The 16,584-nt window shown below is 41.3% G+C and overlaps 1 protein-coding gene across 4 annotated transcripts in view; it reads right to left on the bottom strand.

Annotated features, from left to right (window-relative positions):
* Window positions 1–16,584, bottom strand: part of sh3tc2 (SH3 domain and tetratricopeptide repeats 2) — a 36,401-nt gene that overhangs the window by 11,313 nt on the left and 8,504 nt on the right. For 2 of the 4 annotated variants that reach the window (XM_047354222.1, XM_047354219.1), the window contains exons 2-16: window positions 14,659–14,757; window positions 13,528–13,650; window positions 12,883–13,010; window positions 12,602–12,707; window positions 12,192–12,335; window positions 10,549–10,750; window positions 10,319–10,392; window positions 9,936–10,131; window positions 9,099–9,235; window positions 7,381–7,431; window positions 7,000–7,304; window positions 6,314–6,508; window positions 4,457–5,317; window positions 4,137–4,357; window positions 3,803–3,969 (exon numbers count right to left, since the gene is read on the bottom strand). In XM_047354222.1, the coding sequence (XP_047210178.1) occupies window positions 3,803–3,969; window positions 4,137–4,357; window positions 4,457–5,317; window positions 6,314–6,508; window positions 7,000–7,304; window positions 7,381–7,431; window positions 9,099–9,235; window positions 9,936–10,131; window positions 10,319–10,392; window positions 10,549–10,750; window positions 12,192–12,335; window positions 12,602–12,707; window positions 12,883–13,010; window positions 13,528–13,650; window positions 14,659–14,668 (2,920 nt within the window). In that variant the 5' untranslated portion in view covers window positions 14,669–14,757. Of the gene's footprint in view, window positions 1–3,802; window positions 3,970–4,136; window positions 4,358–4,456; window positions 5,318–6,313; window positions 6,509–6,999; window positions 7,305–7,380; window positions 7,432–9,098; window positions 9,236–9,935; window positions 10,132–10,318; window positions 10,393–10,548; window positions 10,751–12,191; window positions 12,336–12,601; window positions 12,708–12,882; window positions 13,011–13,527; window positions 13,651–14,658; window positions 14,758–15,806; window positions 15,968–16,584 lie in introns of those variants that run through there. The other 2 variants (XM_047354218.1, XM_047354220.1) reach the window with 2 other exon arrangements.

The following is a 16,584-nucleotide window of genomic DNA, read 5'->3' as shown; positions in this document are numbered from 1 at the left end:
CTGAATATATTCTTATGGCCTCAGATAATGGACTTGTGTCTGTACTGGCTCTGTTAGATCTCAGTGGTGCATTTGATACAGTCGACCATGATATTCTCTTAAAAAGGCTGGAATATGCTGTAGGGATCAGGGGAACAGCGTTAGGCTAGTTTAAATCTTATTTATCTGACAGATTCCAGTTTGTTCATGTAAATGATAAATCATCTTCAAACTCCAGTGTTAATTGTGGAGTACCACAGGATTCAGTACTTGGGCCAATTCTCTTTACTATATATATATATATATATATATCCTTCCAATAGGTAAAATTATCAGGCAGCATAGGATAAATTTTCACTGTTACGCTGATGATACTCAGCTTTACTTATCAATAAATCCTGATGAGCCCAACCAGTTAAACTATAAGCATGTCTTGAAGACATAAAAACTTGGATGACTTTAAATTTTCTGCTTCTAAATTCAGACAAGACAGAAGTTGTCATAGTCGGACCGGAGTCTTTAAAATAGAAACTGCTTAGTCAATTACTTAACCTGGATGGCATTAAATTGACCTCCGGTAGTAAAGTAAAAAACCTTGGTGTTATTTTTGACCAGGACATTTAATTTAAATCCCATATTAAAACAGATTTCTAGGATTTTCTTCTTTCACGTCCGGAACATTGCCAAAATTAGAAATATCCTATCCAGGAGTGACGCTGAAAAACTAGTCCATCCATTTGTTACTACAAGGCTGGACTATTGTAATTCTTTACTATCAGGATGTCCACACAATGCAGTTAAAAGCCTTCAGCTGATTCAAAATGCTGTAGCAAGAGTTCTGATGAAAATTAAAAAGAGAAATAATATTTCTCCTATTTTAGCTTCCCTTCATTGGCTCCCTGCTAAATCTAGAATAGAATTTAAAATTCTCCTCCTCACATATAAAGCCCTTGATGATTTAGCTCCAACATACATCAGAGATCTGATTGTTCCATATGTTCCTAACAGGACACTTTGTTCTCAGACTGCAGGTTTACTGGTGGTTCCTAGAGTCTCTAGAAGTAGAATGGGAGGCAGATCCTTTAGTTATCAGGCTCCTCTCCTGTGGAACCAGCTCCCAGTTTTAGTCCGTGAGGCAGACACCCTGTCTACTTTTAAGGCTAGGCTTAAAACTTTCCTTTCGATAAAGCTTATAGTTAGAGTGGCTTAGGTTATCCTGAGCTATCTCTGTAGTTATGCTTAGGCTCCAGGAGGACATAATGACCATTTTCACCCTCTTCGCTAAATTCTCACACTACTCTCCAATTTTGCATTATTTGCTGTTATTTCAGCTTCTAACTTTATGTTCTCTCTCTTTTCTCTTCCTAGAAGGTATACCTGGCCTGACTCTGTGTCTACCTGTGACACCTTTCTGGAGAGGGGCATCGTCCAAGCTTCTGCTGGCAACAACTTAATGCTCACCCTCTACCGATGATCCACATGGCCAGGTCTTTCAGTGTTGAACCCTTTCTCTCTCCTAGACATAGCTACTGACTGAGCTTCTACTGTGACTAACTATGTGCTTTCTTTCAGACCCTAACCTTGACAACTGGCTCAGAGTTTATCTGTTCTTTCTAGATGAAACGACTAAAAGAGCTACATCCGTTAACATTTACTTTTCCTTCCCATAGAAAGGACTCCTGGATCAGTGCTTCTTTGTTATCTTTGTGTCTCTTGTCTGTTCTCTCAAACCCCCAGTCGGTCGTGGCAGATGGCCTCTCACACTGAGCCTGGTTCTGCTGGAGGTTTCTTCCTGTTAAAAGGGAGTTTTTCCTCTCCACTGTCGCTACATGCATGCTCAGTATGAGGGATTGCTGCAAAGTCAACGACAGTGACTGTCCACTGTCTCTACATGCTCATCTGGGAGGAGGGAATGCTGCAAGTCACTGACTGGATGCAATCTGCTGGGTTTCCTTAGATAGAAAAACTTTTTATCCAATTTGAATAACTGAATCTGACTGCACTGTTCAATGGTTAGGATTGATTGGAATGTATGTACCTGACTTTTGTGAAGTGCCTTGAGACAACAAGTGTTGTGAATTGGCACTATATAAATAAACTGAATTGAATTGAATTAAAACCCTCCAATGTGGCGGAATTAAAAAAATTATGCAAACATGTGTGGGTCAAAATTCCCCCACAGCGCTGTAAAAGACTCAATACACTTTATCATAAACACTGCATTGCAGTTGTTCCTGCTAAGGGTGGCCCACCCAGTTATTAGTGTAGAGGTGTAGAGGGTAATCACTTTTTCACACAAGGCCATATAGGTTTGGATTTCTTTCTCCCTTAATAATAAAAACCTCCATTGTAAACCACAGCATTTTGTGTTTACTTGTGTTGTCTTTGACAATTAAAATTTGTTTGATGATCTAAAACAAATCCATTGTCTCTACATGCTCATCCAGGAGGAGTGACTGCTACAAGTCTCTGACTTGATGCAATCTGCTGGGTTTCCTTCAGTAGAAAAACGTTTTAACCAATTTGAATGTTAAACTGCACTGTGCGATGGTTAGGATTAATTGAAATGTATGTACCCGACTTGAAATCTGTATGATCCGATTAAATTGACTTTGTAAAGTGCCTGAAAAAGGGTTCTCATTCCAAACACATCACACAAAAAGTACCTTATGATGGATAACATCAAGGAGCTGTTTCAAAACCTTCAAAACGTTTTTTGCTGCGAAACATACTGTTTGCTTTGGCTACAGATTTATTTCTAAACGTCTGAATGGTCCATTGAATACCGTTGTGGCCTTAATCCTGAGATGGAAGGACCATCATTTCAACATGAACCAGCCAAAATGAATTGCTCCCTTACAAAATCCCTGACAAAGGAGTCAAACAATCATCAAAGCAGATGCCAAGAGACAAGGAGAACTCTTGAGGGCTTTGGAGAGGCCTGAAATTAGCAGGTACAGTTGTTTTAAAGAACATAATAGGCAGTCCACTGAACTGTAATGTCCTCTATGCATGCTCACTGCTCAAGATTTGTTTAAAGTACGCTCCAGAACATTTGGACAAGCCAATGTAATATAGGGAGTATATAGTCTACTCAGATAAAACCACAATTAAACTCAAAATGTTTGGAGATTTGCACAAAACCTTAAAAACACCATGAAATATACATTTTTGGTGTTTTTCAGCACATGATTCTGACTTCAAATAACTGAAGACATGATGACTGGATAAAGTCACTGAGACATCTTTGATGAGAATCTGAAGATGTAAAGAGGGTATTTTGTAAGCAAGACAGTGATCCTTCACATACAGCCAAGAAAACTATTGGTTGGTTGGTTTCATATAAAGAAAAAACAGCTTCCTCACCTAATCAATACTTTGACTTAAATTGAATAGAATCTTTGTGCATAGAAGAGCTTTCAGGATGACAGCTTTTTTTTTTGAAAGGTCAAAATGACAATTGTGCAACAAAAGTTGTCATTGCCAGAAAAGCATTTAATAGATTCCAGTGCGTGTGTCAACATTTGTTTTGATTTCTTAATGCGTGTTTTACCTGGGTTGTTACAAACGTCTGGTGTGAATTGTATCCCAGTAGCCCATTAGAAATATATCTACTGAGAAAAACATTGATATTTTCAATACGTATTTTCGTTAATGTATTTAAAGCACCGACATAATTTGCTACAGTATAAGCAAATCTGTAGATTCATTTAATTTGTTAAATATTGTCATTGTAATCAACATACGGCCCGAAATGCTGTAAAACGCTAAAAAAAAACACACTAAGTGAATATCTTCACACTGTGTTTGAAATAATACTTACTGTGCAAATTTCTGGCATGCAGTGCAATTAGCAGCCCCATTTCATAGCATGCCCTGATGTCCTGACTCTTCCCCCTGTCCTTGTAGCTACGCCCGAGCCAAAGATAGGTCTGAACATGTTCCTCATCAGTTGGACTCTCCCAAAGATCCAGAAAAAGGCACAGAGACCTAGAATCAGGGAAAAGTATGTTAAGCAAAAAATAATTTGATCACATTATCCATGGTGTACTCTGCTTTTCACCCAGGAGCTGAACTGAACCAGACTCTGCTCCATCAAACCCTACCTCTCCATGTCCCTGAACATGAAATTCCTCATGGAAATATACTACACTTACTTAACCAGGAAGCGCTCTGCAAGGAGTGATGCCCCAGCATCCAGTGCCAGGCAGCCCAGGTTAGCCAGTGCCAGAGCCTGATTCCTTTGGTTTCCACTCTCTTTGGAGATTACCAGGGCACAGTGGAGATGCCAGCCTGCCTCTCGGACCCGACCCTGATACCTCAGGCACAAGGCTAAGAGGTTATGGATGACTCCTCTCTGAGTAGGGCTATCGGTGCTCTATTTTCACAAAAAGAACCAAATAAATTATTTTAGGAAAGTAAACTGGTTCTGAATACTTTATGCATTTACTTTTCCATTGTTGACTGGATTCCTTACCTGCAGTGATGTGAGCAGTGGTTGTAACATACAGTGAGCCCTCTCAGCCTGACCTATCAACACCAGCAGCCAGCCAAGTAGCACTGAAGCCTCAAAGACATCCTCCTCATTGATATGGCTTCCTGTCTCCACAGCTTGTTGAGCACAGTGTACTGCTTTATCCAGTGCACCATACTGCTGGTAGGTCAATGCCAAACCCAAACAAAGATCCCTCTGCATCTTTATATCATCACCCTGCTCAGCTATAGCCAGGGCCTGTTGCAGGTAAACCACTATCTGAGCGGGGAGAAGGGAAGTTCCTTCCCTCCAGCTTGGATTCAGACGGACAGAGTTCCTGATGAACAACTCGATCCTCTGAAAAGCATCATGAAGTGAATGGTCCTCTCTTGAGTCCAGGCTTAGGGAGGCTAGTGCTAAATGAGGCATGTATTTACGATGATAGAGCCAACTCAAGAGCCAGTTGAGGTCTAAAGGTGCTATAGGCCCCCCTTCAGTGGCAAAATGTGTCACCGAAAGAAACTGAAGTCGTTCAAAGAAAGGTAGTGCATCTTCAGTCTTTTTAAGAAGTAAGAAGAGGCTAGAGATGAGGTAGCAGACACGAGCCTCCAAAGGTTTGTCTCCCAATACAATGGATCTCCTCAGGAGAAGCTTCAGCAGTTCAACTTCATCTGTGGATGTGAATATATGGCAGGGAAGACAGAGTAGCAGGGCACTGGCCTTCTCCAGAGTTTGGGGCAGTTTATCAATCATACGCTGCTTCAGGTAGATAGCAGTGAGGTTTGTTAAGAGAGCCACAAGGAGTGGTACATCAGAGAAGCTGTCAATGCAGACACTCAGAGCTTCTTCATAGTATACACGTGCCTGAGGAGAAGCAGTCATGATTAGTTTTCAATGTAAAACCCAGTCCAAGACTTAAGCTACAGTGCCTTGCAAAGTATTTTTTGAACTTTCCACATTTTTTCTCGTTGTAACCACAAACCACAAATGCAGTCTGCAGACGGAATCTATGTAGAGCCATCAGTCTTTTGAGGTATGTCTCTAAAAGCTTTGCACCTGTAGAGACTGAAGATTTTGGGCCATTGTTTTCTTTGAAAATAGCTCAAGCTCAGTCAAGCAGGATGGATTTGTTTAGCTTCATTCATCATACCATTACAATTTTCCACCACACCTATAATTTTGCACCAGACCAAAAAATTAATTTTGGTCCAATCTGGCAGGGAATCTTCTTTCATTGTGTCCCCCAAATGACCTGTGGTAAACTGTAAAATGTACTGCAAGCACTTCATTTGGCTTTATTTTAACAATGGCTTGTTTCTTGCCATGCTCCCATAAAGGCAAGAATTGAGGAGTGCATGACTAAAGTTTGTTCTGTGCACAAATTCTCTAACCCGAGTTGTGGATCTCTGCATCTCCTCCACAGTTGCTATGGGCCTCTTGGCTCCTTCTCTAATTGATGTTCCCCTTGCCTGGCCTTTCAGTTTAGGTGGAAGGCCATGTCTTTGTAAGTTGGCATTTGAGCCAAATTATTTCTATTTTGATGATGATGACAGATTGATAGATTGAACAATGCTCTGTGAGATGTTTAAATAATGGGATATAGTTTCTTTTATGACCAAATCCTGCTTTAAATTTCCCCTCCCACTTCACAGTTAGGCAGTACTCTATGTTGGTCTCTTACAAAAAAATTCCAATAAAGTAACCAAAAAAAAGAAGCCGTTACTTAACAAATTGTATAGAAGTTCCATGCATATGAATGCTTATGTAAGGCACTCTAAGTATAAAGGCAGAGCTACTGGAGAAAGCTGTTTTCATTTGATAAATATATTATCTTTTCTGTTTGCCTGCTGTTGCAAATACCTGTGAGAACTTAAGCTTTCTGGCGCAAAGTCTGCCCAGGACAAAGCATGCACGCCGATGTGCCCAGTGCATGCCTAGTCTCTTGGCACACTCCCTGACGCTCTCTAGATGTCCGGTCAGCTCATCCTCAGTCTTCCCACTGAAAGTCACCCACAGGAAGGAACAGTGTAGGTCATACAGGGGCAGGAAGTCCTCCTGGAAGACGCCGGAAATAAAGAAAAGTTCAGCAAGGGTATTAATTATTGATATTTGCACATTCTGCTGTCTTATTAGGAGGTACTGTATCAGTCTCATAAAAAAGGTTCTTCAAAATGAGATTTAACAAGACTCAGCAGGGTAAAAGGACATTCTTTGTTTTGTATAGATTGATCTAATTCTCAGTATTTGGTCCAGGGAGCAAAGTCAAATTTCTTGAATTTGGCATCATCCACACCCTGGCTAATGTGTTCTGTAACAACACACTAGAAAGCCTCTAAGCAAATTCAGGAAGCTGAGGTCATGAGTTTGTGGATAAGTACATTAATGGTCTCTTGCCTCTGTAGTTAATGATTATACAGAAATTTTGTTTTAGCATTTTATATAACAAGAAAAACTGAAAATGACCTGGGATGTCCTCAGCTTCTTTCTCAATGAGAACTCGGACAAGCCCCAGGCCACCTTTGACCACGAACTGTGACTTTGCTCACCTGAAAGTGTTTGTGGTTAAACAGAGTCAGTGTTGGGTCACTCAGCTCTGACTCCTCACCCTCCCAGCTGTTCTCTTCCATGAAGAGAGGGGGATCCTCCTGAAACTCATCCAGCTCTTTAAACGTGTCCTCGAGATTGAAGGAGAGGCACTCTCCCTCTTGTGGTAGAGGATTGTGGGACTGATGGAGGGACATGCGTGGCGAGGAGAAAGACACAGAGGCATGAGGGGAGGACTGATACAGCGTTGCGCCTTCACTTCTTTCGGACATGAGGCTCTGACGGGCGCTTGAAAGACCCTTAAAATCTGTAAAGAAGTAAGATAAGTACATATCAGCAGCCAACAAAAGGTTATATTTCAATGTTCACCTGCAATAAATTACCATGCTTTGGCTGATTCCGTATATACATGAAGTCACCCTCATCCAATCTGTCTGGAAACACATAAGGTAAATTAGCTTAAGTTTACATTTACCAGATGAAAGATACCATTTTTATGAAAGAAAAAAACAAGACACTGAAACAACCACTATTTAGAAATCAAACTCAAACCCTGCCTCAAACATAACAGAAGTATAACTTCCAACAATGCTCGGTAGCACATCTATTTTTGGGTTCTTTAGACATCACCGACCCCCTCCTTGACCCCCTGCAGTTTGCCTACAGAGCCAACAGGTCTGTAGATGATGCAGTCAACCTAGCCCTTCACTTCATCCTCCGGCACCTGGACTCCACAGGAACCTACGCCAGGATCCTGTTTGTGGATTTCAGCTCTGCCTTCAACACCATCGTCCCAGTTCTGCTACAGGAGAAGCTCTCCCAGCTGAGTGTGCCCGACTCCACCTGCAGGTGGATCACTGACTTCCTGTCTGACAGGAAGCAGCGCGTGAGGCTGGGGAAGCACGTCTCTGACTCCCTGACCATCAGCACCGGTTCCCCCCAAGGCTGTGTTCTCTCTCCTCTGCTCTTCTCCCTGTACACCAACAGCTGCACCTCCAGTCACCAGTCTGTCAAGCTTCTGAAGTTTGCGGACGACACCACCCTGATCGGACTCATCTCTGATGGTGACGAGTCTGCGTACAGATGGGAGGTGGACCATCTGTTGGACTGGTGCAGCCAGAACAACCTTGAGCTCAACGCTCTAAAGACAGTGGAGATGGTTGTGAACTTCAGGCAGAACCCAGCCCCACCTGCCCCCATCACCCTCTGTGACTCCACAATTGACACTGTGGAATCTTTCCGCTTCCTGGGAACCATCATCTCCCAGGATCTCAAGTGGGAGCCAAACATCAGCTCCCTCATCAAGAAAGCCCAGCAGAGGATGTTCTTCCTGCGGCAGCTGAAGAAATTCAACCTGCCAAAGACTATGATGGTGCACTTCTACACAGCCATCATTGAGTCCATCCTCACCTCCTCCATCACCATCTGGTACGCCGCTGCTACAGCCAAGGATAAGGGCAGGCTGCAGCGTGTCATTCGGTCTGCTGAGAAGGTGATTGGCTGCAGTCTACTGTCGCTCCAGGAACTGTACACCTCCAGGACCCTGAAGTGGGCAGGGAAGATTCTGGCTGATCCCTCCCACCCCGGTCACAGACTCTTTGAGACTCTCCCCTCTGGCAGGAGGCTGCGGTCCATCCGGACCAAAACCTCACGCCACAAGAACAGTTTTTTCCCATCTGCCACCAGCCTGGTTAACAAAGCCCGGAAACCACCCTGACACTCTCCCTTTCCCCCACAACCCCCCTGTTTTTGCTGACAGGACACCTGTAACTTGTAACTCTATGCGTTACATTAACGCTCAGCTTGGACTCCTGCTTTACTTGCACTGCTTTACTTGCACAATGATCACCTGCACTGTTGTATTGCTCTTGCATCTTATACTGCTCTATATTTACTCTCACTCACTTAAAACTGTGCACATATATTTATATTATATTGTAGATATGTTTATACTGTTTAATTTGTACTGTATTGCACCGACTACGCCAAAACAAATTCCTTGTATGTCCAAAAACGTACTTGGCAATAAAGCTTTTCTGATTCTGATTCTGATTCTGATAAAAATTGTAAAATCCCTTAAATGACCAAGTGGTTCCTTTACCTAGTCTGTACACAGAGCTGATGTCTGAGGAGAAGAGTCTTTCCAGCAGGCAGCTGTCTCTTGGCTCTGAGCTATATGGGTTAACCTGAGCCAGGCTGGCCTTCTCCTCTTCAGCGAGAAAGACCAATTGTCTGCCTCTGTGAGAAGCAAACAATGGAGGCATTATGATTGCATGCATCTCCCCAGCATCATCACCCACTCCACCACTGACCAAACTGCAAACACACAGCAGTGCCTTGAAAACGTATGCATACCCCTCAAACAATTTCATGTTGTGTCACAAATTGGCCACTAACTTCAATGTATTGTATTGGTGCTCTAATCTGATGAAACCACCAGAATTGAAAATGTGATGAAAAATTTAAGAGTGACTGTTTACAGGTGCTCTCCAATCAATCTGACTAGTATTAAGCAATTGTTTAAAAAGCAATGGGCTCTAATATGCAAATCTGGTAGAGATATACCCCCAAAGACTTGCAGCTGCTAATACAGCAAACGTTGGTTTTATATTTATTCAGAAGAGGCTGAATGTAAATGCATGGCACACCTTTCAGGATATAATTTGCAAAAAAAGAAAACTATTAATAATTTTTTTTTACTTCACTATTATGTGCAACTATGTGTAAGTCTGTCTCATAAAATATCTATAAAGCTTACACATATACTATAGGTTCAAGGGATATGAATATCTTTGAAGGCACTGTACAAAGGATTTTACCAAAAAACATAGTAGGGGAGAAAGCAAGTTGGGCATATATTTGGATGAAATGAGATAAAGTCTGTGAAAAGATGCACATCACACATAGGGACTTATGAAATTAAAATAGCATTTCTTACAGGGGTATGGTGTTCAGAGGCTTGACATGGGCCCTGTGAACAAATCCAGTGAGTCCTGTGGATGTGTGTTTTCCTATGAAGATGGCAAGCCCCCGGAGCAGCAAACCCTGGATCTCCACAGTGTCACCTTGGTTCAGCTGGAGCTCATCTGGACTTGTTGGATTGTAGTCAACAATGGCTTCACACGAACCGGTCACTGAGGGATCAGATAATGAGGCCAAGGAACAAAACAGATGAGATTGTTGGAGCTGACATAAATAGTATGTGATACAGATGATGAACATGAATCTAAATTAAATGTACGCAGGTTAAACTTATTTTATATTACAAGATACATTAAACCTAGTGTCTGAACAATCATATTATATGCAGAATAGCTTTACCAATTGCATTTTCAAACAGTTCCTTTTCTACTGATGAGCATCCAGCATGGCCTGGATACTTCCTGAGGAACCACCTGACCAAACAGGAAGTAGAAAAGAATAAAGCCAAGCCAACTACTGCTTAAAAGTTCCTACTTTTTAATCACCTTTACGAAAAAAAAAAAGATCTTGTGACAATCCAAAAAGTGTCTATTTGGCCATGACTGAGATGGCTAATCTGAGGAACTTACTGGTAGAAAGGGTAGGGCAGCGGCTGCATAGCATTGACCGGGACCTGACCGTGGCTCCCCGTGGAGAGCATAGTGGCTTCCCACATGCTGTCCTGCCCCGTGTCCCTCACAACCAGCAGGTCATTCTTTTTAAATGACAGCTGCTCTTCATTGTCTTCATCCTCCTCACTTCTGGTGAACAGCGCCTTAGCAAAAAAAGATCCTGCAAGGAGGGAGGAAAGATTCTGCAAACATACTACCAAAAACAGTAAAAAGCATAGGTCTGCATGAATTCAGATGTAGAAGTTGTTTTCAGTGATCTTGGTTTGGATACAAGTCATTGAGTTTATGGATTAGTTTTCCTGTTACAGCTACAGTGCCCTCATTCAGTCACAAATGATGGATGGTGTATATACCCCTTTATTAAGCTAATGTAATTTTCATCGAAATTTGCCAGCACTGCAGTATTTTTATTTGGTCTGTGTAGCTTCTTGTCTGGGAAAAAGTAATATTTTGTCAGTAAACCAGGTAGTATGGTCTCTATATAGATGTTATAATCACTTGGTTTAATAAAACATGGAAATAAGTTCATATAAATATAGAAACAAATTCCTGGAATCTGGTTGCAGCTTAGGGAGGAAGTTGGAATTCAAAATGACAATTACGATGAGAATTCACATACCAATGAAACACTAAGAAAAATTTATAAAATAAGAAAGAAAGTACACACAATCAAGTTGAAACATCAGCACACAGGAATGTCCCAGCAGAGGTTAGTAAGTAGGACCATTCTGGCTATGCTAACCATAACTGTGTATACTCTGCAAGTCTGCCTCAGAGTTAACTGGTCATCAGCAATATTTTAAGCAGTAGTACAACAAGACCTGCTGTCTGATGTCCAAAAGAATACAAATAAAAAAACTCATTCATTTGTACCACATAACTGGAAAATCGATGTTGTTTAATTATACCTTTTGTTCATACTAAGAAGTTAAAAGTTTGAAAAATAAGGTTGCCTGAAGGTATTACTTTAAGTATGAAATCTGGAGTTTTCTCACAAACCCCAGCTTTAAACTCTAATGTGGCTGTCTTACATAAAATACAAGTCAAAGCAAAGACAAAGTGTATTTGCACTTCTGGTGAATTGGATCTCATCAGATCTCTTAAACACACAGTACTGCCGAGACTCTTTTACTGAACATTTTGCTTCACTGTTTATTACTATGCAAATAAACACTGTATGTTATTATTAGCTGTATTGCAAACAATACGTAGCCTATTTACTGAGTAGATCAGTAAGCAAATCTCACTGGTTTTCAAACTTGGAACTGGAAAACAGTTATTTTTAATTTGATACTATTTATAGATCCAAAAATGAAACAAAGGCAGTTCCTGGTTCACTGTTGAAAATAATAAATGCCAAAAATTATTCTGAAAACCACTATAGGCTGACCAAGTACCACCATTGCCACTTTGGCCACTGCTTGAGAACCAGGGGCTGAGATTCTGCAGTCATGTTGAAATTAATGTTATTCTATTATCTCTTCAGGTCTCAGTAGTAGGACAAACAACACATTTAACTTTCCTATTTTTATAATTGTGTGTAATGTTATTGGCAGTTTATACAGGCATTCAGTACATTCTAATAAATGAGCACCACCTACCTTCTTGGAGCAGAAGTCCCAGATAGAGGGTGGCTAGATGCTCTTCATCCACAGTGACATTGATCTCCAACTCACTAAGCAGCTCTGGGTCCAGCCAGAAGGACTGATCGCACAGGAAGTTCTCCAAGCATCTAGCAACATAACCTGAAGCACATAAAAAAAAAAAAACTGGATTTAATGGAATTCAAAATTATTTTATTAATCCCAAACAGACATTTGACTAACAGGGATTTGGAACAAATGCAGTACAGGAGTTAGTGCAGTGAAACAGACTAAAATCAACTGTACTGTCAATAGGAACTGACTAACAGTTGTTCAGTTTTGGAACCAAAAATAAACAAAATTCATTAAAGGCAGGGAAACGAAAATCAAGCTCAATGTCCTCCAGAAGGAGTTCTAAAGAGTCCTACCTAATGAGAGGTAAGTTGAAAACTTCCAGATCTCCTCCACAGTCTTGAATGTTAGCACAAAGCTATCCTCCTCAGCATGAACAGAAACTAGACGAGCAGACAGGTCCTGAAGAAAAAGGTTTCAGCTTTGAGCTTTTAATCATTCATCCATGTTGCTATTGCAAAATGGACTATAAAGTTATATAGCCTTAATCATGTGATACAGCAGAGTGGTTTCAATTTCAGATATTTCAAAATAATGGAAAGTGCAGAAAAACGTAGGAAACATCAACTGGTCTCACTTTGAAGAGCTGCGTGATGTCTTTGCTGTTGCTCTCTACCACTCGGAGTCGTGTGCGCAGCGCCTCCTGTAGGGACAGGTCTGGAAAATTACTGGAGCGCCTCCGCCCAGTAAACAAGAGCACAATTTCTGTGAAAGACAAGCAAAGCATGATCAGCAACAATAAACTGAGATTACCTCTTGCAGTAGAGCTTTTTTCTGATTTTGTCACCAATGCTAAAAATTTCAGCAGAACAAATTGCATTTCTGCATTAGAATGAGATAACATTTTCAAGACTATATCATAGGTGCTCTGAGAGGTTTATGTTTTTTGCTTTGTGTGCAGAATACCAGCCCCAGGAGTAATAACACAGCCATTAGGCCTTTTACTGTAGTCCATTTAAATCCATTACTTTTGATGAACCTGGTGGGTGGGAGGGGTGGGGGGGGGGGAGGGTATGACTGATGAAGCTAAATTGCTGACTGAGTAAACATTTTCAGACACACTAATATGATTCATCAGAATTCATTTCATTCATGAAAACAAAAGCCCTTCTTGGATGCATCAGTATAAGCAGTTTAGATGTTTTGATAGCAAAGATGTTTTTCAGGAGGGAAGACCGAACAGGTAAGCAAATGACTATGGTGAAGTGCAGGTGAACTGTACCTGAGGAGAATTTCTCTCCAACTGAAACTTTACTTCCTCTAAGGAAGGCCTCTTTCTTCTTCCAGTAGCTGTCATGTTCCTCTTCTTCTCCCGAATCTCCAATTGGACCTTCCTCTTCCTCACCTGTTCATGCAAAAAGGTAAAATTTAAATCTTGTTTTTTTCTAGATCGAGATAACAGGGGTAACACGCGACAGGAAACATAATCCTTTAATTCACTGTTTCTTAAACAGCACCTTAGATTTTGTGTGGGATAGAACTCTGTGTTGTATGTGGAAACAACTTGCTCATTGTCTCCATTACAAGGAAGGTACTAGCTCAGTTTTGATTACAACTGCAGTCCAACTTCAGGTTGGAAATTAAACTGAAAATATTTCCAGATGACACAGGATAGTAGTCACTGCTTGTAATTTAAAAAAATTCTGGTTCTGGTATTTCACCATTTTTCTCACTCCATCCATTATCCATAATTATTCCAACAATTTGACTACCTTGGCTGTGATTACTTTTATTTTTAGGCATGACTATCTGTGCTTAAATGGGGTTTCAAACATGTACAGTGCAAAAGTATCAATACCCCTTGAATCTTTTCACATTTTATCACTTCACAACTACAGACATCAATGTATTTTATTGCGATTTTATGTGACACATCAAAAGAAAGCATGTGCATAATTAATAGGTGTCCTGCTGACTGATTTTCCCACCTTAGATGGGCAATCCTGGAACTCCTCCAGAGTTACTATGGAAAACAATCTTAATGCAGGGGACATTTTTAACATTATTAACATAAAAACATTATTGCACCATTTTCCTTTTGCAATTGTAATGTTTTCCTTTTGCACTACTTTCATATAAAATAACAGTGACTTTGTTTACGGATGTATATGTAACAGTTCACAGAGGCAAAGCACTGTAAATATCTGTTGGACGGATGCAAACGTCATGGATTGCCGAAGCATATAATTTTTGCATTAACGTGGTGACAAGCTTCCCATGGTTCGCTCCATTGTGCAGAGAGGATATCCCAAAGACTTCCTCAGTTTGTGACCGGAGGTAAAGCAGCGCTGCACTCACATGAACCTCACATGATCAACAGAGCCTTTCTCTCTTTGCAGCATAGCTGCCATACCTTGAGTCATGATACAATTGGCTGAGAAGTGTTCATTTGTTCCTCCAAGACCATATGGCGGTTCCCTCCAAAGAGCATCCAGCTCAGCAGGGGAGATGTCTATAAAATAAAAAGAAGAATAGTGATCGAACTCATGAAGAAATAAAAGTTAGTCCCCTCTTTGGTTCATTTACTGTAGGTTAAGCATTCTTGAAAAATTTCTAAAGGTTTTAAATATCTTACCAACGCATCTTTAGGTACTAGTTTGAGCATGTAAGGATTAGGGTAGTTGGTTTTCGGCTGCCCCCACTCCTACATGTGTACAGTAAATACGGAGCCACAGCCAGCAGCCACATAGCTAAGTTTGTCTAAGCATGAAAAAGTGAAAAGGAAATAGCTACCCTGGTTTAAGTTAAATTAAACAGAATCTGCTTATCAGCACTTCAAAAGCTCAATAACATGTCGAACATGGGTTTTACCTTGTGAGCTAGAATAGGTCCTGACAGAAAACAGATACTACACGACCTTTAGATATTATAGAATTATTTTAGGCTCTTTATAATTGGGTTTTATAATAAAGGTTCTTATACTTTAAAAGAGACACAATGTGTTGAAATGAGGGGATTATTTATAGCCAGCTCCCGGTTATATTTTCACTGAATATACACTTAATCTGAACATGAACAAAATATTCGGGTATTTCTCAAAGAGTTTCTTGAAAAATGGTTTCAGGATTCAGTATGTGTTAAACATCACGGGGGGCGGGGGGTTAGTTAAGGGATTTGTCAGTAGGATACAGAGCACACACAGGCTTGGCTCACACATACTTTGACTGATAGAAAAGCCTTTAGCTGCCCTGTGCCTGACTCCTCTGACACTTTCATGTCAGAGTCGTTTTTCACCATCAACCAACGAAAACTTCTATTTTTTTTATTTATTAGAAAGTATTTCTTTTAACATGCTTTGTCAGTGGAAAATAATAAAACAATAGAACATTATCACCCTGATGTAAAGCATTCACAACAAGACAATGGGGAGCAAACACAATATGCAAAATGACATTATGCCAAGAGAACAACAGTCTATTCTATTCTTCAGAGCAGGGTTAGCACAGACGCACGCAAAGTTATGGTGATGCAGCGGGGATCACACCATGCCTCCTCTTTTACCTTCTTGGCTAAGTGTGTTACCCATGTTGCACATTGACCTATGTCCCTGCCTATCTGGACGCAGCAGTCCGTCTCATGACAGCAGAGCACAGAGAGCGGGCTGGGGACCGACCTGTGAAGGAGGAGAGGCAGGTTTTGATGAGCGGTCGGCAGCACGAGGAGCCGAGGAGGGGTCTGCAGCAGCAGGACGCCATCTGGCCCAAGAGTCGGCAGCTCCCGGAGATCAATGCCATCCCATCAGTTTTCCTCAGCTACTTTAACAACACCTCTCTCTCTCTCCCTTAAAACTGCCCAAGCCCTGCTTCCCTTCCTATTTCTGTAGTCCCTTTCCTGCACTGCTCCCACTACCGGCAAGTGTAAGCAGGATTTATCTCTACAGTATCACTCTCTTCTTCTTCTTCTTCTTCTTCTACTCAGTCTGTCTGGGACTGCTCCTCTTTGCAATATTTCCTTCTCTTGCAGCCTCCATCTGCCCCCACCCACCAATCCCTCTCTCTCACTCTCTCTGCTCAGCAGCTGCCCAGACAGTCAGTCGATCCACAAGGCACTCTTTGCAATTGGTATCAGAGTATGTGTGGGGGCAGGCCTCAATGAGAGTCTTCCTATGATTCGCCTCTGTGTGAGAGTGAAAATATGCAGTCAGTGTGTCTCTCAACAACAGTGTGTTTGTTGCTGGGATGATGTACTGCTGACCCACTGTAAGGCAATGCATGAGAGGGACGAGCTGCAAGGTCAAGTCAAAGTGGAGGTGAGAGTCACCTGGTGGCACAGAATGATT

The sequence above is a fragment of the Girardinichthys multiradiatus genome, chromosome 23 (genome assembly GCF_021462225.1).
Source record: "Girardinichthys multiradiatus isolate DD_20200921_A chromosome 23, DD_fGirMul_XY1, whole genome shotgun sequence".
NCBI classification, from domain to species: Eukaryota; Metazoa; Chordata; class Actinopteri; order Cyprinodontiformes; family Goodeidae; genus Girardinichthys; species Girardinichthys multiradiatus.
The sequence above is the reverse complement of the archived record's forward strand: the minus strand, read 5'-3'. Positions and strand labels throughout refer to the sequence as shown.